This window comes from Megalobrama amblycephala, linkage group LG19 (assembly GCF_018812025.1).
Source record: "Megalobrama amblycephala isolate DHTTF-2021 linkage group LG19, ASM1881202v1, whole genome shotgun sequence".
Lineage (NCBI taxonomy): Eukaryota > Metazoa > Chordata > Actinopteri > Cypriniformes > Xenocyprididae > Megalobrama > Megalobrama amblycephala.
In genome coordinates, this window is record NC_063062.1 from 3,857,315 (window position 1) to 3,880,747 (window position 23,433).

The 23,433-nt window shown below is 36.1% G+C and overlaps 1 protein-coding gene across 15 annotated transcripts in view; it reads left to right on the top strand.

Annotated features, from left to right (window-relative positions):
- The window catches only part of ryr1b (ryanodine receptor 1b (skeletal)), a 123,620-nt gene that overhangs the window by 16,794 nt on the left and 83,393 nt on the right, over window positions 1-23,433 (top strand). For all 15 annotated transcript variants that reach the window (XM_048168722.1, XM_048168711.1, XM_048168715.1 and 12 more), the window contains exons 2-25: window positions 7,017-7,136; window positions 9,031-9,132; window positions 12,663-12,737; window positions 12,835-12,913; window positions 15,091-15,203; window positions 15,289-15,388; window positions 15,493-15,589; window positions 15,756-15,830; window positions 15,911-16,067; window positions 16,218-16,385; window positions 16,936-17,057; window positions 17,327-17,513; window positions 17,602-17,737; window positions 18,070-18,165; window positions 18,276-18,394; window positions 18,477-18,610; window positions 19,271-19,512; window positions 19,589-19,781; window positions 20,885-21,101; window positions 21,191-21,295; window positions 21,403-21,506; window positions 21,595-21,678; window positions 21,759-21,918; window positions 22,505-22,652. In XM_048168722.1, coding sequence (XP_048024679.1) covers window positions 7,017-7,136; window positions 9,031-9,132; window positions 12,663-12,737; window positions 12,835-12,913; window positions 15,091-15,203; window positions 15,289-15,388; window positions 15,493-15,589; window positions 15,756-15,830; window positions 15,911-16,067; window positions 16,218-16,385; window positions 16,936-17,057; window positions 17,327-17,513; window positions 17,602-17,737; window positions 18,070-18,165; window positions 18,276-18,394; window positions 18,477-18,610; window positions 19,271-19,512; window positions 19,589-19,781; window positions 20,885-21,101; window positions 21,191-21,295; window positions 21,403-21,506; window positions 21,595-21,678; window positions 21,759-21,918; window positions 22,505-22,652 — 3,133 coding nt within the window. The remainder of the gene's footprint in view (window positions 1-7,016; window positions 7,137-9,030; window positions 9,133-12,662; window positions 12,738-12,834; window positions 12,914-15,090; window positions 15,204-15,288; window positions 15,389-15,492; window positions 15,590-15,755; window positions 15,831-15,910; window positions 16,068-16,217; window positions 16,386-16,935; window positions 17,058-17,326; window positions 17,514-17,601; window positions 17,738-18,069; window positions 18,166-18,275; window positions 18,395-18,476; window positions 18,611-19,270; window positions 19,513-19,588; window positions 19,782-20,884; window positions 21,102-21,190; window positions 21,296-21,402; window positions 21,507-21,594; window positions 21,679-21,758; window positions 21,919-22,504; window positions 22,653-23,433) is intronic.

Sequence of the window (23,433 nt, forward strand, 5' to 3'; positions counted from 1 at the left end):
GATCCAATAAATGTAGCCTTTGTGAGCATAAGAGACTGCTTTCAAAAACATAAAAAACTTTTGGCCAGTAATATATACTGTATTTATTACTTGTTATGCATTAAACAGGTAATTGAACTCAACTGTCACTCACGATAATTACATGATTTCATAATTACTGGAAAGCTTTAATTGCAAAAAGGTCACAAACGGCATCAGAATTTTTGAGAAAGCCACTCCAATTTCATTCATTTTGGGCCTCAACAGTCATAGATGTTCTGTGAAATCCTGTTGAGACTGCCTTGTACAATACTATGTTCAGTGGTCTCGTATTTCTGTTCCTATTGCTGAATTGCGACTCAACATATCACTGTAATGAGAAAGTCTATATTCAGTGCTGTGTTCCTGAAGGGAGACGATATACACCGGTATAATGGGAAAACGCATCAATAAGTAACAGCTTAGAATCATTTGGCTACTGTGGTTTTGCACAACTTTGTTCTCATCCAGTAACACCCCCAGCTTCCCCTGACCCCACTGAGACCCACTGTGCCTCTCGTTCTCTTTGACACCCACAGGTGCCACGGTACGTCTGTAAACACAGTTTGTCCTCTTCAGAGAGCTGAGCAAATTTATTCAACTCTAAAAGCAGCTATGTCAGCTCACAGTATTGAGGATCACTGCGCTAAATATTTATTTATTTATTTGTTCGAATAGGGACAGATAAAATCTACATAAGCTATGTTTCCACCCAAAATTGCAAATTTAACTTGTGCGCAAAATTGGAATATCGCATAAAACATTTGCGAATAATCTAGGGCTTCTATCCCATGTGTTTAAGAGAACAAAATCATAATTTCTCAGGAAATTGGCACAAGATATCTCTAATAGAATGGAAGTTACTGCAGTCGGTGAAGAAACTGTCTCTTTTTTTACTACATCATAAATGCCTTGCATCTCAGACGAAATGCAATAAACGCTGTTGTTTTCTTGCGTTCGGATGCTGGTGTTTGAGACGCTTCTGAGAGGGAATTAAACCAAATCATTTAGATGACAGATTTTGGCTCAGGCATTTCAGAATGATCAAACCAACATCTGAGAGGCTGTGATGCGATTGGTCCACTGGTTTGTCCAGTTTTCCAGTCACATCCATTTTGTTGAGTATTGAGGGATTTATTCAATAATTGTGTTACCATCATAGTTTATGTGCATGTCTTATTGTCAGATAAAACATTTATCCACCTCAATTGAGTGCATTTTTAGAAATTACGCGCATCTTGGCATTTCCATTCAAGCATTTTTTTTATGCAATATTCCAAAATGTTAATAAAAAATAGGTGAAAGGAAACAAGGCTATAGATAAACTAAAAACAACAGCCATCTAATGCAAGTATCATAGTGTTTGTAGTGAAAGCCAATATCTATATTTTGTTATTAGTATTAGTATATTTTTGTGCATGCCACATATACACTACCGCTCAAAAGTTTGGGATTTTTAATGTTTTTAAAAGAAGTTTCATCTGCTCACCAAGGGTGCATTTACTTAATTAAAACTACAGTAAAAACAGTAATATTGTGAAATATTATTACAATTTAAAATGACTGTTTTCTATTTGAATATATTTTAAAATGTAATTTATTCTTGTGTTAGCAAAGCTGAATTTTCAGCATTTACTCCAGTCTTCAGTGTCACATGATCCTTCAGAAATCATTCTAATATGTCAATTTGCTGCTCAAGAAACATTTATTGTTTACAATTGTACAAAATATTTGTGTACAATATTTTTTTTCAGGATTCTTTGATGAATAGAAAGTTCAAAAGAACAGTGTTTATCTGAAATCTAATCTTTTGTAACATTATAAATGTCTTTACTGCCACTTTTGATTGATTTAATGCATCCTTGCTGAATAAAAGTATTCATTTCTTTAATTTCTTTTCAAAAAAATAAAAATAAAAATACTTACTGACCCCAAACTTTTGAACGGTAGTGTATAATGCTACAGAAGCTTTGTATTTCAGATAAATGCTGTTCTTTTGAACTTTCTATTCATCAAGGAATCCTGAAAAAAAGTACACAACTGTTTTCAACATTGATAATAATAACAAATATTTCTTGAGGAACTAATAATCATATTAGAATGATTTCTGAAGGATCATGTGACACTGAAGACTGGAGTAATGATGCTGAAAATTCAGCTTTGCCAACACAAGAATAAATTGCTTTGTAAAATATATTCAAATAGAAAACAGTTATTTTAAATTGTAATAATTTTTCACAATATTACTGTTTTTACTGTATTTTTAATTAAATAAATTAAGCCTTGGTGAGCAGAAAAAAACTTCTTTTAAAAACATTAAAAATCTTACAGATCCCAAACTTTTGAACGGTAGTGTATAACTTATATTCTTTTTTGATATTTGAAAATCTTACTTTGATATGGATAAATATTTGTAGGTGAAAATATAATGATATTTATTATTTTTATCAATTAAAATTATTTTTTAAAATATATTATTAGAAATGGAATAACTAAGTGAGTGTACAAATGTATTAATTATATTTTTCCTAACAATTAATAAAATAAAAAAATTACCTGACAAAATGTATGCCTATATTTGCATATATAAAAACTGTGAGCAAGTTTATGCACCTGTTGTGAAGCTGGTGGAAATGCTGTGTGAGCTTTTTTTGTGCATTTAAATGTACATTAAATGTAAATTATTAAGTGACATCCAATTTGAAGATGTTTATTGTTACACAGTTGAAACTACAGTATCTCTGGTCACTCATTTAATAACAAAATAATCCCTATAAGAGTATTTAAAGTTGTCCTGCTGTGAATCTAGACCCCAGTTTGGTTTGGCTGTAATTTTACACCTGTCTTAAGAGGCAGAAATAAGTCTGACATATTGATATGGCTCAGGTTTTCAGTTCAATGTTCATCCAAGTTCATCCTCCTACACTCTTTGTTCACTGTAATCTGCATGAGCTCTGAAGCATTTAAGCAACACATTAGCGCTGATTGTTTGTGTCCTGTGGTGTGAAGTGTTCTGCATCTGCCAGATCCCAGCGCTGCTCGGGGCCTATTTATACTGGGATGAGCTAATCCTGAAGATCATGCGGCTCTGCACAGCAGCTTACCATGAGACCAGCATATCAGACAGACAAGTCTCAGAATACTTTAGTGCTCAGTACAGACCTTATTAATGGCTCTTGTTCATTCATAAAAGATTTGTGTATGATTTTAGTCATCCTCAAAAGCGTCATCAGGTTTTCAACAGTATTTATAGGGATGCACAATATATTGGTAGAGTTGTTATATTGGTAGTGGTCAGTAAGGGGTTAATAAGAAATAAAATTTGTCTTGATCTTTAGACATATAAGAGGTCTTTTACATCTGTATAACTATTTGTCGATGTCTTGATCTGGAGGCACTGGTGTTCAGTCACTTAATGGCTGTCATTTGCCTACACTGGATGTGGGCGCCACGTCAAAAGCAATTTAGGACCAATTATAATCACTGCATACAGTATACAGATGTGCATTCAGTTTCTGACACACTCCACACACTTGAGTCTGTCGACAACAGGACTAATGAAAGATTGAAAGAACGTTCACTTTGATGTGTCCAGTTTAAACAGCTCTTTTGTGTCTCTGTGCAGATTTCAGAAGGATCCCAGCATCAGAAACAAGCGGAGGGTTTATTTTAATGACATCCCGGATCACGTTGGAGGATTATACATTTGTTCAGAGCATTTTGTTTTGTAAGCGAGGCACAGTGTAATGGAGAAACTTTTGTTAAAAGATGAAGCAGCAACTGTATTGGATCTGACAGCAGCTGCATCACAAGCCATAAGTAAATGATTTCATAATGCTTTATCTGTAAATGACGGTTTTATATGGATAATGTTTTTAAACCATTTCAGGGATGTCAGGGTTGCCAGGTCTGTGCAGCAAAATTATCCCAATGGCCGCCTTTCTCCATCAGATGGCTGAATTCTCCACTGAATTTGTAGGTCTGGGGGTGTTTTAGGGGTGTTGGAGTGCAGAAATCATAAGTATGAGGGTGGAAATCAACCCACGGAAAACATTTTTACCCACGGCAACAACTTAAATGTAGCCCAATTCTGTGGGAAAACTGTGGACTTGGCAACACTGCTGGACGTTTATACTGTTTCCTATGCAATTATAGTGGCTGTTTACTGACAACCATTAAGAGAGCCATGCCTTAATAACGGGTCATCAGGCAGAGGGTCAGAATGAAGAGTGAAAATAATAGTTTTCCTACATTTAAAATTTATTTACATTATAAATGAACCTCAAGGAACTACGGAGCCCCGCACATGAAATGCACGCTAAATTGTGTGCTCGATTTTTACATTTAGATTACCTTTGCTATCATCTAACACTCACATAAAGTTAATCTAAACACTAACAATTTATATAGTAATTAAATGTAATATTAATAAAATGTTATACTATCTGTTATAATGTTGCAATGCCTAAATTCACTTGTACAGTTCAAGATGATTGGTTTTAGTGTTTTATTGGTCCCACTTTATATTAAGTGGCCTTAACTACTATGTACTTACATTTAAATTAATCATTTGATACAATGCACTTATTGTGTACATACATGTTTTTACATTGTACTTATATTTTAATAACACCTGCATGTAATTCGATCTGTAATTAATTTCTGTAATTACATTTATAATTACACTGTTGACCCATCCCTTACCCCTTACCCCTACCCTTAAACCTACCCATACCACCAAAGCTTTCCCTAACCTTACCCATATCCACCTCAATAGCAGCAAATGTGTTTTGCAATTCAATATGAACCCAATAAGTACATTGTACTTATTTTTTGATGTAAGTACATAGTAGTTAAAGGATTAGTCCACTTTTAAATACACTTTTCCTGATAAATTCATCCAAGATGTTCATGTCTTTCTTTCGTCAGTCGAAAAGAAATGAAGGTTTTTGAGGAAAACATTCCAGGATTATTCTCCTTACAGTGGATTTCAATGGCTACCAACAGATTGAAGGTCAAAATTACAGTTTCAGTGCAGCTTCAAGGGCTTTGAACGATACCAGATGAGTAATAAGGGTTTTATCTAGCGAATCGATCGGTCATTTTCGAAAAAAATACAACCGTTTATGCTTTATAAACAAAATATCACCTTGAACGTACTTTCCGCTTCCGCATTCTTCATAACGCTTACGCTGAATGTCCTACGCCTTCCCTATTCTACTTGCGGAACGAACGCGGTGCCAGTTTCGTTTTTTTTCCGTAACTTGAATAGGGAAGGCGTAGGACATTCAGCGTAAGCGTTATGAAGAATGCGGAAGCGGAAAGTACGTTCAAGGCGATATTTTGTTTGTGGGACCGTTTTATTTGTAATTTAGTTAGACAAAATAGCATATTTGTTGTCAGCCATAAAATGAAAATTCTGTGTGGAGTTTGCATGTTCTCCACATGGGTTTCCTCCGAGTGCTCTGGTTTCCCCACAGTCCAAAGACATTTGACAGCTAAAAATTGCCTTTGAATGTGGGTGTATGAGAACCTTGTGATGTACTGGCTACATATATATATTTATATAGCATTTTTGAAACATTTTGGTTGCTTTTGTCTCTGTGTTCTGTATATGGTCCAACAAGGAGTGTGAGTCATCCAGTGTTTTGGTACTTTAAAAATTCATATACCTGTTAGGATCAGGGTTGTACTCTCTAGTTGCATCCCTAATGACGCACTATACACTTATACACTATGTACTTATGCGCTATGTACTCATCTGTGTAGAGTGTGAGTGTTATAAGGTTATTTTGTCATTAAACACTGGAGTCTGATCGCTCTCTCCCTCCACTACGTAATTAAAGCTGCGACAGTTGAGTGCATGAAGTGTCCAACATTCCGTTAATTTAGTGCATCATCCGTGTATTTAAAGGGCACTTTTTCTATTTGGAATTTTCAGTGTGAACACACTACTTGCAATATTTATGCTTAAAAACGTCATAGAATAGTGCATAAGTACACAAATTGGGACGCACCTTCTTTCTGTCTCTCTATCTCTCTCCCTCTCTCTCTCTCACACACACACACACACACACACTGTCTGCTTCCAACAACAAACTCGAGACATTATACCTGGTTATCCTGCCCTATGATGATTAACTTATGGTTCAATTTAAACTACTTAAAAAAAAAAACTAAAAAAAAACTAAAATGTGACCTTGGACCTATTATGAAAGTCATTGTCAATATGATCTCTTTAAATTAAATAGCATGTGATCTCTGGATATGAAACATCATATGGGCTTATCTGTACTGTTTCATTGACCATATAAGTCATGAAGGCTTTAATACTTAATCTTATACTGAAGGCTTATACTGAATCTTTCTGTCTGGATGTGTTTTGCTGGCTATACATCTTACACCTGGAGCTTTTTAAAGAGCTCTATGCCCTACACTTGACAAAGGATAGACTGTCCCAGTTTCCTCTGTGCAGGGGAATGTGGGACAGAATGTGCCAACAAAAAACACAAAGACTCTAAAACACATTGTATAGGAAGAAAGAAGATCAGTTGTGAGGTGTTGACAAAAGTGCTGTTACAGAAGGAGACAAAGACAGACTCTAGGACACAGTGAAATATGAAAGAGATGGAGAACAAATGATGGAGAAAATGAGGTTGGAGAGGGGAGCGCAATGGCTACATCATGAGTCAGTGGAGGGAACAGCTGAGAATGCTGCGTGACAGGTGGAGAGTGTTTGGAGAGTGTCGGGTGTGTTTATTGCTGTATTTACACACTATGTGCACCAGCCCTTGTGTGTGTGTGTGTGTATGTGTTTGTTTGTGTCTCACTAATCAGTGAGTTATCTTTCAACATATTTGCACGTCTAACTATGAATAGGTATTTATTAGACCCCATTGTCACAAGTCATTGTCGGCTTTGCCACCTGGCTCTGTTCATCCTCTCACATATTCCTTCTCTTTTTTTCTTCCTTTCTCACGACCCGCTCTGACTCACAGGAAGATCAAGTAGTGCTCCAGTGCACCGCGACTGTCCTGAAGGAGCAGATCAAACTATGCCTTTCCTGTGAAGGCTTCGGGAACCGTCTGTGCTTTCTAGAGACAACGTCAAATGCCCAGGTACAGTCAGGTGACAAGTGTTGATATTCTGATCAGGAATGCCATATATATTTTAATTTTTTAAATGAAATATTTTATATTTATTTTAATGTATTAATATTGTCATATTCCACATTACAAAACTACGGAAGAGGATTAGGGCCAAGCAATAATAAAAAAATAAAACCATCACGAGATTAAAGTTGTTAAATTTCGAGGAAAAACTCGTTAAATTTCGAGAAAAAAGTCGTTAAGTTATGAGAACAAATTCGTAATTTAACGAATTTGTTCTCGTAATTTAACGACTTTTTTCTCATAATTTAACGAATTTGTTCTCGTAATTTAACTACTTTTTTCTCGTAATTTAACGAATTTGTTCTCATAATCTAACGACTTTTTTCTCGTAATTTAATGACTTTATTCTCAACATTTTATCTCGGCTTTTTTCTCGAAATTTAACGAGTTTTTTTCTCGTAATTTAACAAGTTTATTCTCAACATTTTATCTCGACCTTTTTCTCAAAATTTAACGACATTTTTCTCATAATTTAACGAATTTGTTCTCGTAATTTAACTACTTTTTTCTCGTAATTTAATGACTTTATTCTCAACATTTTATCTCGGCTTTTTTCTCGAAATTTAACGAGTTTTTTTCTCGTAATTTAACAAGTTTATTCTCAACATTTTATCTCGACCTTTTTCTCAAAATTTAACGACATTTTTCTCATAATTTAACGAATTTGTTCTCGTAATTTAACAACTTTTTTCTCGTAATTTAACAACTTTTTTCTCAACATTTTATCTCGACTTTTTTCTCGAAATTTAACAAGTTTTTTCTCGTAATTTAACGAGTTTATTCTCAACATTTTATCTTGACTTTTTTCTCAAAATTTAATGACATTTTTCTCATAATCTAACAAATTTGTTCTCGTAATTTAACGACTATTTTCCCCGTAATTTAATGACTTTATTCTCAACATTTTATCTTGACTTTTTTCTTGAAATTTAACGAGTTTTTTCTCGTAATTTAACAACTTTATTCTCAACATTTTATCTCGACTTTTTTCTCGAAATTTAACAACTTTAATCTCGAGATGGTTTTATTTTTTTATTATTGCTTGGCCCTAATCCTCTTCTGTACAAAACAGATTACCAAACTTTTTAAAAAATTTTTATTTGAAATTGTATAAAATATATTTTCTGAAATATGCATTTTATTTTATTTATTTTAATATTCCTTATTACAAATATACAGTATACCAAACATATTAGGTCAATATAGTTAGTTACCGTTATTCAGTTTTTTTTGTAGTGAGTATTATTGGCTTATTATAGTCAAGAAAAAAATTGGTATATTTGTAATTATATTAATTTATTCTTTAATTTATATTAAATTATTATTTTAAATTATATTTTATTTATATACATTATTTTATTTTAATTTATAGATTATTTTTGTTTTCAAAATATTTATATAAATTATTTTTAATAAATTGTTATATACATAGTTATTTTATTAATGTTGAGATCTGACTGCACACTCATTTGCAAACATTTTTTATTATCCAACGTTTCGGCACAATGTCTTTGTCAAGGGATTAATTGGGTTCAGATCTCATACTTATAGATTTATCTCTCTTGACCTGCACCTCGGACGGTGTGCGTTTGTCCATGTCTTTTTGATAACTTAGTGCTGCTTTTATTTACAACACTGGTGAAAGCACACACAAACTGATTTATTTAGCTTTTTAAAATGCGGCAATCAACATTTTTCATAATTAAATGTTGTTTATAAATCCCCATTAATTGGTATGGTCATAAATTAATGCCAATTAAACAACCTTTTTTGTTGTTCTTAAAGCCATTAATCATGGTTGAGTCTAAACATTTGTGTGTTTCTTCGCCTTCATCTGCAGAATGTGCCGCCTGATCTGGCAATCTGTGCCTTTGTACTGGAGCAGTCGCTGTCAGTACGAGCCCTGCAGGAAATGCTGGCCAACACCGTGGATATGAGCGAGGTGAGAGTCTCCAAAAAACAGGGAGAGAGAGAAGATGGAGAGGGGGAGAGCAGAGAGGGTCTAAAAGAAAAGGAATGATGAAAAAATATAGAGATATTTGAAAAGAAAGGAATTTTGAAATATTAATAAAATAACATTATGAATACCAAAATGTTATGTATTTTTACCATTTAAAAATAGTAAACATAAATAAATAAATAAAAATAAATCACCATTATTGCTCCATTTTTGCATATGTAGCCTATAGAGCTAATAAAGAAAATGCACACTGAAAATGTGTTTTTAAAAATTAAAGGTGTGGGAAACTAGTGATAGGAAAGACAGAGAGTGGGGGTGCTGAAGAATTTGGAAGAGTTTTTACATAATGTTGAGCCCTCTATGACTTTTATTATTCTGTATTTTATGATACAGTGGGGCTCAAAAGTCTGAGACCGCTATTAAAAAAGCTTTTATTTTTCTAAATACATAATTTTATTATTTATTAATTAATTATATTAACTGTTTAAACCCATTTCATCATTACTCTTCTAAACCAGCCAATGAGATTTGTATTTTGCTGCTCTTAATCTGTTTTGTTATATTTTGGGTGCATAAGGTCATCAAAATAAAGGTATTTCTGGCATTAGAGGCTAGATTTGTTAGTGTAACTTTATTTCCTGTACTTTTTGTCTCTCTCCTGACCCCTCATCTCCTTTTCCTGCCAACTTTAGGCAGTCGATTTGGATAAATGGGTATGTCTCATGTCTCATCGTATTCTTATTCCCTCAAACCTCAGCACCCTTCCTCTCCTCTGTACCTAAATCTCCTACTCAGTGTCCGGTGTGGATGAAATAATGCTGTAGCTCCGTCCTTCACTCCTAAACCTTTACTTCTGTCTGACCTTTGACCACTTTCATCTGTTCCTCACTGTGTCTGGTTTGGTTGGAGTTGGAATCCCATTTGCTCTCCAAATGGCATTTCAAATGACACCTGGTACGTGTGTATAAGTGTGTACATTTGTAAGAAAGAGAGCAAGAAAGAGAGAGAGAGCATTCCAGTGTAAGATGAGCTCAGTGCCACTGAATCCTGGGTAAGGATATGATCTTCAGTGTACAGCCAATTCTGGCCCACAGATCCGCAGATTTCAAATGTCATTCACAAAGTTTACACATGCCTTGCCCCTAGCATGTTTATTTATTAAATATTTTGGCTAATTTGACTGTTAGCTTTCAACAATTATGTAGTCTTTCAAACTCTGCATAACAATTCTACCTTATTTAAATGATCAGATTGTTCCCTTAAAGGATTAGTTCACTTCAGAATTAAAATTTCCTGATAATTTACTCACCCCCATGTATTCCAAGATGTTTATGTCTTTCTTTCTTCAGTCGAAAAGAAATTAAGGTTTTTGAGGAAAACATTCCAGGATTTTTCTCCATATAGTGGACTTCAAAAGTTACCAATAGGTTGAAGGTCCAAATTGCCGTTTCAGTGCAGCTTCAAAGAGCTCTACATGATCCCAGACGAGGAATAAGAGTCTTATCTAGCAAAATGATTGGTCATTTTCAAAAAAAAAAAAAAAAAATTATATACTTTTTATCCACAAATGATCGTCTTGCACTGCTCTGGGATGTGCCACACATTACATAATCAGAAAGGTCATGCGTGACCACGGTAGGGTGAAAAACTTCATCTCGTTTTCTCCAACTTCAAAATCGGGGACAATAGGGGAATCTTGCACCGGGGCGACTGAGAAGACCCTCTGAGCCAGTGCTAATGTAGACGGGAGGAACGCGTTGACCCATACCAGTTCAACACAAATTGTCACCCAAAAATTTAAATTCTGTCATCATTTACTCACCCTCATGTTGTTCCAAACCTGTATGACTTTGAGAGATTTTGAAAAATGAACTGCTCGCTCTTTTCTGTGCAGTTATGATAACTGGAGCTGGTCCCACTTTATATTAAGTGGCCTTAACTACTATGTACTTACATTTAAATTAATCATTTGATACAATGCACTTATTGTGTAAATACATGTTTTTACATTGTACTTATATTTTAAAAACACCTGCATGTAATTACTTCTGTAATTAATTTCTGTAATTACATTTATAATTACACTGTTGACACATCCCTTACACCTTAGCCCTACCCTTAAACCTACCCATACCACCAAAGCTTTCCCTAACCTTACCCGTATCCCACCTGAATAGCAGCAAAAGTGTTTTGCAATTCAATATGAACCCAATAAGTACATTGTACTTATTTTTTGATGTAAGTACATAGTAGTTAAGGCCACTTAATATAAAGTGGGACCCTGGAGCTTTTAAAGGGATAGTTCACCCAAAAATGAAAATATGATGTTTATCTGCTTAACCCCAGGGCATCCAAGATGTAGGTGACTTTGTTTCTTCAGTAGAACACAAATGATGATTTTTAACTCCAACCGTTGCAGTCTGTCAGTCGTAAATGTCAATGGGAACTCCATCTATAAGAGTAAAAAAAAACATGCACAGACAAATCCAAATTAAACATTCAGACCTCACCAACCGGATGCTCAAGGCAGTTGGACATAGTGGTGTTTTAGAGGTAAAAAATGATAAATACTGTTCGGTTTCTCACACAAACCGATCGTTTCGTGTCTTAGGACATCAGTGTGACATCACGAGCTGCAGGGTTTAATTTGGATTTGTCTGTGCATGTTTTTTTACTCTTATAGATGGAGTTCCCATTGACATGCATTATTGTCATATCATCATTTGTGTTCTACTGAAGAAACAAAGTCACCTACATCTTGGATGCCCTGGGGGCAAGCAGATAAACATCAAATTTTCATTTTTGGGTGAACTATCCCTTTAAGCTTTAAAAGGGGCACAAAAATTATCATAAAGTGGTCCAATTTCATGGCAAAGAGCAAGCAGTACATTATAAAAAATATTTGAAGCAACATAAGGTTGGTAAACAATGTTAGAATTTCTTTTTTGGGAGAACTATCTGTTTAAGGTCTGCTGTGGTGTGCTCTCTCTCTCTATCTCTCTTGCTTATGTAATCATACTCATAAACAGTATGAGATGGTAGACGAAACTCACTAATAGCAACAATAATCGTGTTCTCTTGCTTTTAAACCTTACTGGATGTTGAGAAAAGGTAAGCCGTCCACAGGATGTGTTTGTTGTCCTCGTGACGGCTGAATGTGAATCCACCTGGTTTGGTGTGACCTTTGACTCTTCTCTTCATTGGTTGTTTCTGTACCTATTGTATGCTCTCCCCATGGTCCTGTGAATGTGAACGGATGTGAAGAAATCTTTGGAACTTTTTTCTTTCTATCTTCATAACACTCTTTTTGTTTTCAATTTTCCTCAACTTTTGTCTCTCTGTTGTCGCCTTGTGAAAAAGATGGAGCTCTTCAGTTTTCCTACTGTATGTAAAATGTTGCCATTCACCATCCAACAAAGGGTCAATCGACTTGTCTGACCCCTCACAGCACTGTTTATGAGTATAAAGTTGTTGTTTTAACTTTATGTTCTCTTTTGTTCCTCAATCTCCAGTCATCTCAGGGAGGGGGACACCGAACGCTGCTGTATGGCCATGCCATCCTCCTGAGACACTACCACTCTAGCATGGTGAGATACGCACGACAGCTCTTTTTCGCCATTTACTGATGTTTAATGTGATGGCACATTCATTTTAAGAAGATGCGTGTGTTGCCCTGAATTGCAGTATCTCAGCTGCCTGACGACATCCCGTTCACTCACAGACAAGCTGGCCTTTGATGTGGGCCTGCAGGAGGACTCTACAGGTACACATGATGGACTCTTCAAATGGTCAAATGAACACAGATTTGAATCCTCACTGTTGGTCAAGAGTAATGGGTTGTTCTTATGTTGACTTGTAAGGGCTGTTGGCCAGTCTGTTGGACACAGATTTGAATCTGTTGTTCTTTACTGTATTTTAAAAATCTCATTTAAAAAAGTCTACCAAATAAATCTTTTTTTTTTTTTGGTTGCATTTCTTTTTCCTGAGCTGAACTAATACTACGACTACTTCTACTATTACTAAAAAACCTTGGGAGAAACCAGGCTCACTATTACTATTATTACTATTACTTTTACAACTACTATAACCACTACTGTTGCTATTACTACTATTACTACTAGTATTACTACTACTACCACTACTACTATTACTACTAGTATTACTACTACCACTACTACTATTACTACTGTTACTATAACTACTACTGTTGCTATTACTTCTAATACTACTATTACTACTACTACTACTACTATAACTACTACTTTTGCTATTACTACTACTACTACTACTACTACCACTACTACCACTGTTGCTATAACTATTATTACTACTACTATAACTACTACTGTTGCTATTACTACTGCTATAACTACTACTACTATTACTACTACTGTTGTTGCTACTACTACTACTACTACTAGTACTACTATTATTATTACTACTACTATAACTACTACTACTACTACGTACGTGTTCAGAAATCAAATAGTTTTGATTGTAATCTGTAATTTGTAAAGATACTTTAAACTATGAATGACTGTGTTACTACTAGTATTATTACTACTACTACTACTATTACTACTAGTATTACTATTACTAGTACTACTACTATAACTACTACTGTTGCTATTATTATTACTACTACTACTATTATTACTACTACTTTTGCTATTACTACTACTTTTACTACTACTATTATTATTACTACTACTATTACTACTACCACTGTTGCTATAACTATTACTACTATTACTACTACTTTTGCTGCTGCTGCTCCTCCTCCTCCTCCTCCTCCTCCTACTACTACTATTATTACTACTACTATAACTACTACTGCTATAACTGCTATAACTGCTATAACTACTACTACTACTATAACTACTACTGTTGCTATTACTACTACTATAACTACTACTACTACTACTACCACTGTTGCTATAACTATTATTACTACTAGTATTATTACTACTACTACTACTATTACTACTAGTATTACTATTACTACTACTACTACTATAACTACTACTGTTGCTATTATTATTACTACTACTTTTGCTATTACTACTACTTTTACTACTACTATTATTACTACTACTACTATTACTACTACCACTGTTGCTATAACTATTACTACTATTACTACTACTTTTGCTGCTGCTGCTCCTCATCCTCCTCCTACTACTACTACTACTACTATTATTACTACTACTATAACTACTACTGCTATAACTGCTATAACTACTACTACTACTACTATAACTACTACTGTTGCTATTACTACTACTATAACTACTACTACTACTACCACTGTTGCTATAACTATTATTACTACTACTATAACTACTACTGTTGCTATTATTATTACTACTACTACTATTACTACTACTTTTGCTATTATTACTACTACTATTACTACTATTATTATTACTACTACTACTACTATTACTACTACTTTTGCTATTACTACTACTATTATTATTACTACTACTATAATTACTACTGTTGCTATAACTACTACTATTACTACTACTACTACTATAACTACTACTGTTGCTATTACTACTACTACTATTACTACTACTGTTGCCAAAACTAATATTACTGCTATTATTACTACTACTACTACTACTACTATAAATACTACTACTACTATAACTAATACTGTTGCTATTATTAATACTACTATAACTACTACTATAACTACTACTACTATTACTACATTTGCTATTACTAATATTACTACTATTAATATTCGTAATAGCATTTAAATGATGCATATTTTACAATAATAATAAACTTTGACTTTGACTTGTTATTGTTAAACGTGTGTGTATAGTAATTTATTTGTATGTATTTATTTATGTTATAGCAGTATTTGTAATATCATGTATGTTAGAATTGTTTTTACTGTACAGATTCTTTGTGTCTCTGTATGCTCAGGGGAAGCATGTTGGTGGACCATCCATCCTGCATCCAAACAGAGGTCAGAGGGTGAGAAGGTCAGAGTAGGAGACGACCTGATCCTGGTTAGCGTGTCATCAGAGAGATACCTGGTAAGACTTTCTTCATCCGTAGTGATCTAATAGTAATATCAAACATGATGCAGTTGACAGCTGGTATCTGTGATATCTTTTGCAGCATCTGTCATATGCCAGTGGGGATCTGATGGTCGACGCCTCCTTTATGCAGACCTTATGGAACATGAATCCAGTCTGCTCAGGATGTGAGCTGGCAGAGGGTACGTGTTCAGAAAAAAAGTCACAATCAAATAATTTTGTAATTTGTAAAGATAATTTAAACTATAAATGACCATGTTCTGGTCTTTGTATTTGCTCATTTTAGGGTACTTAACTGGAGGTCATGTCTTAAGACTGTTTCATGGTCACATGGATGAGTGTCTGGCCATCTCAACACCTGATCAGGGAGAGGAACAGCGCAAGTAAGTATATCCATACATATTAATGTTCAAAAGTTTAAAATCTGAAAGTATCTTATGCTCAACCTCTGCTTATGATTGACAAACCTCTGCATACTGTATTTTTCACACTCAATACTTAATATAAATGATGATAATCTTAATGTGCTCATGATTGTAATCTCTCTAGGATTGCACAGTATGAAGGTGGGGCGGTATGTAGTCAGGCCCGTTCATTGTGGAGACTTGAGCCTCTGAGAATCGGGTGAGACAATCTCTCATCTCATAACTGTGATAATATATGTTTTTGACTTGGTAATTCATATGTCTGTTATTTCTCTGCAGTTGGAGCGGTAGCCACATGAAGTGGGGCCAGGCCTTCCGTGTCCGCCACATCACAACGGGTCGGTACCTGTGTCTGGACGAGGAGAAAGGTCTGATGGTTCTGGATCCAGAGAAAGCAAACACCAAACTGTCTGCCTTCTGTTTCCGTGCATCGAAGGTCTGTTTGAACTTATCTAAAAACGAAAATCTCTATTTTGCCAGTTTTTTTATTCAATCCTAATCGCATTTCTGTTCTCTCTATATTTTTTTCTTCCTGTCTATGTGTTTGTTCCCACTATCCTGTGTTGTGATTATTCCCGGAGAACAGGAGAAAGTGGAGGGGGCTCAGAAGAAGCGAGATGTGGAAGGAATGGGTGTTCCTGAGATCAAGTATGGCGAGTCCATGTGTTTCATGCAGCATCACTCCACAGGGTTGTGGCTCACGTACGCTGCTTTAGATGCTAAAGCCGCTCGTCTGGGAACCATGAAGAGAAGGGTATGAAGCTTGCTGAAATACAAACCACTAGGGCTGGGACAATATATTGTTGCATTGCAAATCGAGGAATGATTCTGATATTTTTCGAATGTTTTGCGATTCTCTCTCGAATCTATTCTGAGCTTTTAGCAGCAGATGTCACTGCGTGCTTTAAAAACAGCCATACTCTGCTTGCTTCCAATTCATTACACACCAATTGAACCTTCTATAAAATAATCATTCATAATGTTCAAAAAGGTTGAAGTGAACTACAAGGGTGTTTGCAGTGGGCTGTTTACATTCATTTCGCATCATAAAAGCATTCTGAGGTGCGAATACATTCTCTGACTCAGCCGAATGCACGAGCGCTCTTCTTCTTGAGCATTTGATTGTGTGCTTAAAAACTAAGCTTAGAATCGATTCGAGAGAGAATTGCAATGCATTCGGAAAATATCAGAATCAATCCACGAATCGAGATACATCAATCCACATAATACCAATGATGTCAAGCCTTCAAACCTATTTTTTATGATTTTACATACAAACTAAATCTTTTCTTTCTTTCTCTTAGGCCATATTACATCAAGAGGGCCATATGGATGATGCATTGACTTGCTCTCGCTCTCAAACAGAAGAGTCTCAGGCTGCTCGTATGATCTACAGCACGACGGGCCTTTTTACACAGTTCATCAAGTACGACTGTACATCACATACACTATAACGTATTATTCATTTATACTGTATGTTATACAGTGACACTGAATATTGAGTAAAACTGCATTTTCAGTTTTTCTATATAACTTTTTTGTTTTTGGCACATAAAACAAGAGTTTACTGACTAAAATGGAAAAAAATAATCTATAATTATTTATAATATTGCCCTATTCAGACTGATAATTCCTAAAAATTTGTAGACAGTTGTCTGAATGTGCCTGCATCCTCTCCTCTCTCTTCTATGTCAGAGGTCTGGACTCTCTGAGTGGGAAAAACAAATCTCCCGGTCCAGTGTCCCTGCCACTGGACGCAGTGATCCTGTCCCTGCAGGATCTGATCCATTACTTCCGGCATCCAGAGGAGGAGCTGGAACACGAAGAGAAACAGACCAAGCTGCGCTCTCTACGCAACCGACAGAACCTCTTCCAAGAAGAGGTCTGTGTACGGCATGTGTGTGTTTGTGCCTGTCTGTCTGAAAATCAGCCCCGATCCCCATTCATTTAATGTTTCTTTTATGTTGCAGGGGATGATCACGATCGTTCTGGAGTGTATCGACCGCCTGAATGTCTACAATACTGCTGCACACTTCTCTGAGTTTGCAGGAGAGGAAGCGGCCGAATCCTGGAAAGAGATTGTCAATCTGCTCTATGAACTGCTTGGTGACTAAATTTGAATTTAAAAATAAATAAATATAATATAAATATATACAGGTGGTAAAAAGTTTATGTTTTTGAAATAAAGTCTCTTTGAAAAACATTTTAAAATATATTAAAACAAAAAAGGTTATTTAAATTGTAATAATAGTATTTCACAATATTACTGCTTTTACTTTATTTTTGATCAAATAAATGCAGCCTTGGTAAGCAGAAGAGACTTCTTTCAAAAACATTAAAAAAAATGCTCAATTATTCCAAACCAGTAGTGTAAATTTAAATAATTTACATTTCAATAAATGGAAGCATACATCTGTAAACGGTCTCTGTTTTTGCAGCGTCTCTGATCAGAGGAAACCGTTCTAACTGTGCTCTGTTTTGCGATAACCTGGATTGGTTGGTCAGTAAACTGGATCGTCTGGAAGCTTCTTCAGGTATCTGCAACACCTTCTTCCGGCGCACAGTCAACAAACAGCACAAAACACAAAACATGTCTTGCTACATCTTGCCCTTTACATGTCTTTCTCCATCTCCTTGTCTCTAGGCATTCTGGAGGTGCTGTACTGTGTTTTGATTGAAAGTCCTGAAGTCCTGAACATCATTCAGGAGAATCACATCAAGTCTATCATTTCTCTTCTGGACAAACACGGTCGAAACCATAAGGTCTAACTATAAACGTGATTTGGTCAACTTACATTTAGCATTTTAGCAAGATCTCACTCTCCTCTGCCTTTTTCTCTGACAGGTTTTAGATGTATTACGTTCTCTGTGTGTGTGTAACGGTGTTGCTGTGAGGTCCAATCAAAACCTCATCACAGAAAATTTGCTTCCGGGCCGTGACCTTCTGCTGCAGACTAACATCGTTAACTATGTATCAAGGTAATATTTGTTGAGATGTAAAGTTTTATATTATTATGCTTTTTGCATGTTCAGCTTTCTTTAGTGTGTAAAGATCTGTAAAGTTACCAAGCACAAAGTCTCTCCAGCGGGAGTTATTCTCTATATCAGTGCGCACTGTTTCTGAACTCCCTGAAACGCCCGGGTACGAACGTGTCACAATATTCCTCATTTAAACAATTCACACCCAAGGCATGTGCAAAATAAAGGGGTGGGCCTGGCTGAGTGTGTTGAAACTCGCGGTTATGGTAAGCGGCGGTACATTTCCCAAACACACTTGAAGCGGTTGGCCAATCACAACACACTGGTCTAGTCGACCAATCAGAGCACATTGTGCTTTTCAGAAGGAGGGGCTTCATAGAGACAGGAACTAAACAGAGTGTTACTGACAAACTGGGAAGAGAGGAGCCACAACAATGTCAAAAATAATGTGTTTTTTAACCATTCAGGCATGAAAACCAATTCCAGCAGATCCCCAAAACAAAATCAAGTCTTTGTAGAAGTGCATAATAGGTCCTCTTTAAAATGAATTGCACCTTTTTTTCCATTCACTGCGGCTTTTGTTCCTGACGATGTGCTACATCAAAGAAATCGAAAAGATTATTATCCGTTTACTGCATAAATGTCACTTTCTCCTTGTAGCGTGAGGCCCAATATCTTTTTGGGGACTTGTGAAGGATCCACACAGTATAAGAAGTGGTACTTCGAGATGATGGTGGACTATGTGGAGCCGTTTGTGACAGCCCAAGCTAGCCATCTGCGTGTCGGCTGGGCTCTGACTGAGGGCTTCAGTCCGTACCCAGGAGGAGGAGAGGGCTGGGGTGGCAATGGTGTGGGCGATGACCTCTACTCTTATGGCTTTGATGGCCTTCACTTGTGGTCAGGTAAATGTGGTGATCTTGTTTATTCTATATATACAGTGGTGTGTGAGAGTTACATAACCATCATTTCTCTGTGTAGGTCACGTGCCACGTCAGGTGGCTTCGCCCAACCAGCACATCCTGGCAGCAGATGACGTTGTGAGCTGCTGTCTGGATCTGAGCGTGCCCAGTATCTCCTTCCGTATTAATGGCCATCCAGTCCAGGGAATGTTTGAGAACTTCAACGTAGACGGCCTCTTCTTCCCTGTCATTAGCTTCTCCGCTGGAGTGAAGTAATTAACATTATTATTTTGTTACTTTTCTTAATTAGAAAATCTTTGTAGTAGGGATACGCTGATATTAAATCATCTGGCTTAAACCAATAATTATTTTAATATGTATATAATTTATGGATAATATATAAATGATACATTCAATGCACATTAAGTATATTTATAATTTTAGGGTTGCAATTGTAGTCCACTGAAGGCGAGTTAAGATGAGAATGCAGTTTATTGAAATATTAAACAAATACAAAGTAAACAGAATCAGACGATAACTTGGATTTGACTTGACTTTTGACCCGACCTAAGCTGAATGTATATATATGTATGTAATGAACACAATGAAACAATCAAAACATAATGCATGAGACAAAGGAACCAGATGACAAGATCACATGAGGGTCAAGGAAATTACATGACATGACAGGAAACATGACTATGACAAATTACAAAATAAAAGACATGAAACCAATCCAAAAACATATACGTCACAAGGTTCTATGAATATTAATATTTACACTTAATATAAACTACCATTCAAAAGTTTGGGGTCAGCAAGTTTTTTTTATTTTTTATTTTTTTTTATTTAAGAAAATAATATTTTATTCAGCAAGGATGCATTAAATTGATCAAATTAAAAGTGACAGTAGACACATTACAAAAGCTTTGTATTTCAAGTAAAAATGTTCTTCTGAACTTTCTATTTATCAAAGAATCCTGAAAAAATGCATCATGGTTTTCACAAAAATATTATAGGAAATGTTTATTGAGCAGCAAATCAGCATATTAGAATCATTTCTGAAGGATCATGTGACACTGAAGACTGGAGTAATGATGCTTAAAATTAAGCCACAAATATAATAAAATAGAAAACAGTTATTTTTAAATTGTAATTGTAATATTTCAGAAAGCAACTGTTTTACTGTATGTTTGGTTAAATAATTGCAGCCTTTGTAAGACTTATTTCCAAAAACCTCTTAACGGACCAAAGAATAATGAATAAAAACGCTAAATACTAAAATGAATAGTCTTATTTTTTAGAAATTTGATTCATTCATGCACATTTATAATGTCTTCTCACTTGTTGACCTGCGTTTTCCTTCATTTCTCAGAGCTCGCTTCCTTTTGGGAGGTCGTCATGGGGATTTTAAGTTCTTGCCCCCTCCTGGTTACGCACCATGTTACGAAGCTCTTCTTCCCAAAGACAGAATGCGCATTGAGCCCATTAAGGAGTATAAACATGACTTTGATGGAGTCAGAAACCTACTGGGCCCCACGCAGTCCCTCACACACACTTCATTCACACCCTGTCCTGTTGACACTGCCCAGGTGAACTAAACTACCCATATTTTTGCTTGGCAGAAACACTTTCACTGAGCGGTCAATGTACATGTACGTGTTGTGTATGTCATTTGTAGATTGTGCTACCTCCTCATTTGGAGCGGATCAGAGAGAAGCTTGCAGAAAACATCCACGAGCTCTGGGCCGTGACCCGCATTGAGCAGGGTTGGACTTATGGAGTGGTAAGCGCTTTCTGCCTGCTTTTTGCAAATAAACACCAACTCAAGCACACACATACATATAAACTCAAGATCTTTATTAAATCTGTTAAATGTGAACTCTCTCTCAGTTCAGGGATGATAATAAGAAGTTGCACCCGTGTCTAGTGGACTTTCAGAGTCTTCCAGAACCTGAGAGGAATTATAACCTCCAGATGTCTGGAGAGACCTTGAAGTGAGTGTCAAATCTCTGAAGTTCATTACTTATGCATCTGTCTGTCTATCCGATTTATTTATCAACTTTTTCTGCTTGACCTCTCCAGAACCCTCTTAGCTCTGGGATGCCATGTAGGCATGGGAGATGAGAAAGCGGAGGAGAATCTGAGGAAGATCAAACTGCCCAAAACGTATGTAAACCTAAAAAACACACTTTTATCTTGTAAATGTATAAGGTTTTTGTTTTCATATTTTTCTGTTTCTTGGTCAGTTATGTGATGAGCAGTGGGTACAAACCTGCTCCTCTGGACCTCAATCATGTCAAACTGACGCCCAATCAGAACCAGCTGGTGGAGAAGCTGGCGGAAAATGGGCACAATGTTTGGGCACGGGACAGAGTCAGACAAGGATGGACCTACAGCATTGTGCAGGTAGATGTGGACACTGATGACTCTGTCATAAAAAAACATTTGGGAGCAGACATCACAGTTATGTCAATGTGGTGGCAGAAAAACAGTGGTGGAGGAAAAAAGGGCTAGAAAAAATGCCTTTGGATGTCATAATTGGAATGCAAAAAAAGATGTGCTGCGTCCCATTTCTTCTACATATACTATGCCCTAAACATACTGTTTTTGTGAAGAAAAAGTACATGCTTTTGAGTGTGTAGCAAAAGATTAGGCAAGCTTTTGGACATTCTGCTTCATCACAATTGTGTTTTCAATGGACGCTCTGTCTCTTAGTTATGTGCATCCTAAATCAAATTCTCAATAGAATTAATATGGGTTGCACATTTTATCATCGGCGTCACGATAGGAACAGCTCGAGCAAATCTTGGAGCATGCTGGTGAACGCGTGCCACGAATGCACAATTAAACAATCTGGGCTTCAGTCATATTTTGCTGATAATTGAATTGGATGGGAACTTTGTTGTGTGACTGTATTGAATATCTGTGAACTGAAATTCAATTAAAGCTTAAAAGGGAACCCAAACTTTTTACTCTTATTACTTACCCTCAGGACATCTTGAATAAACGTAACCCTCGTCTGGTGCCATACAACCTGCTGGACGAGAGAACAAAGAAGACCAACAGAGACAGTGTGAACAACGCTGTACGCACTCTGATTGGCTATGGATACAACATCGAGCCACCAGATCAGGAGAGCAGTGAGTCTGTGTTTTAGTGCTTATCAGTGTCTTTCATATACAAGGATCCAGAATATGGAACAGACAGTAATAAAGTCTTCAGATTTACAAACCCGATTCCAAAAAATTTGGGACACTGTACAAACTGTGAATAAAAACAAAATGCAATCATGTGGAAATTTCAAATTTGAATATTTTATTCAGAATACAACATAGATGACATATCAAATGTTTAAACTGAGAAAATGTATCATTTTAAGGGAAAAATAAGTTGATTTTAAATTTCATGGCATCAACACATCTCAAAAAAGTTGGGACAAGTCCATGTTTACCACTGTGTGGCATCCCCTCTTCTTTTTATAACAGTCTGCAAACGTCTGGGGACTGAGGAGACAAGTTGCTCAAGTTTAGGAATAGGAATGTTGTCCCATTCTTGTCTAATACAGGCTTCTAGTTGCTCAACTGTCTTAGGTCTTCTTTGTCACATCTTCTTCTTTATGATGGGCCATTGGACTGCAGGCTGGCGATTTCAGTACCCGGATCCTTCTTCTACGCAGCCATGATGTTGTAATTGATGCAGTATGTGGTCTGGCATTGTCATGTTGGAAAATGCAAGGTCTTCCCTGAAAGAGACGAAGTCTGGATGGGAGCATATGTTGTTCTAGAACTTGGATATACCTTTCAGCATTGATGGTGCCTTTCCAGATGTGTAAGCTGCCCATGCCACACACACTCATGCAACCCCATACCATCAGAGATGCAGGCTTCTGAACTGAGCGCTGATAACAACTTGGGTTGTCCT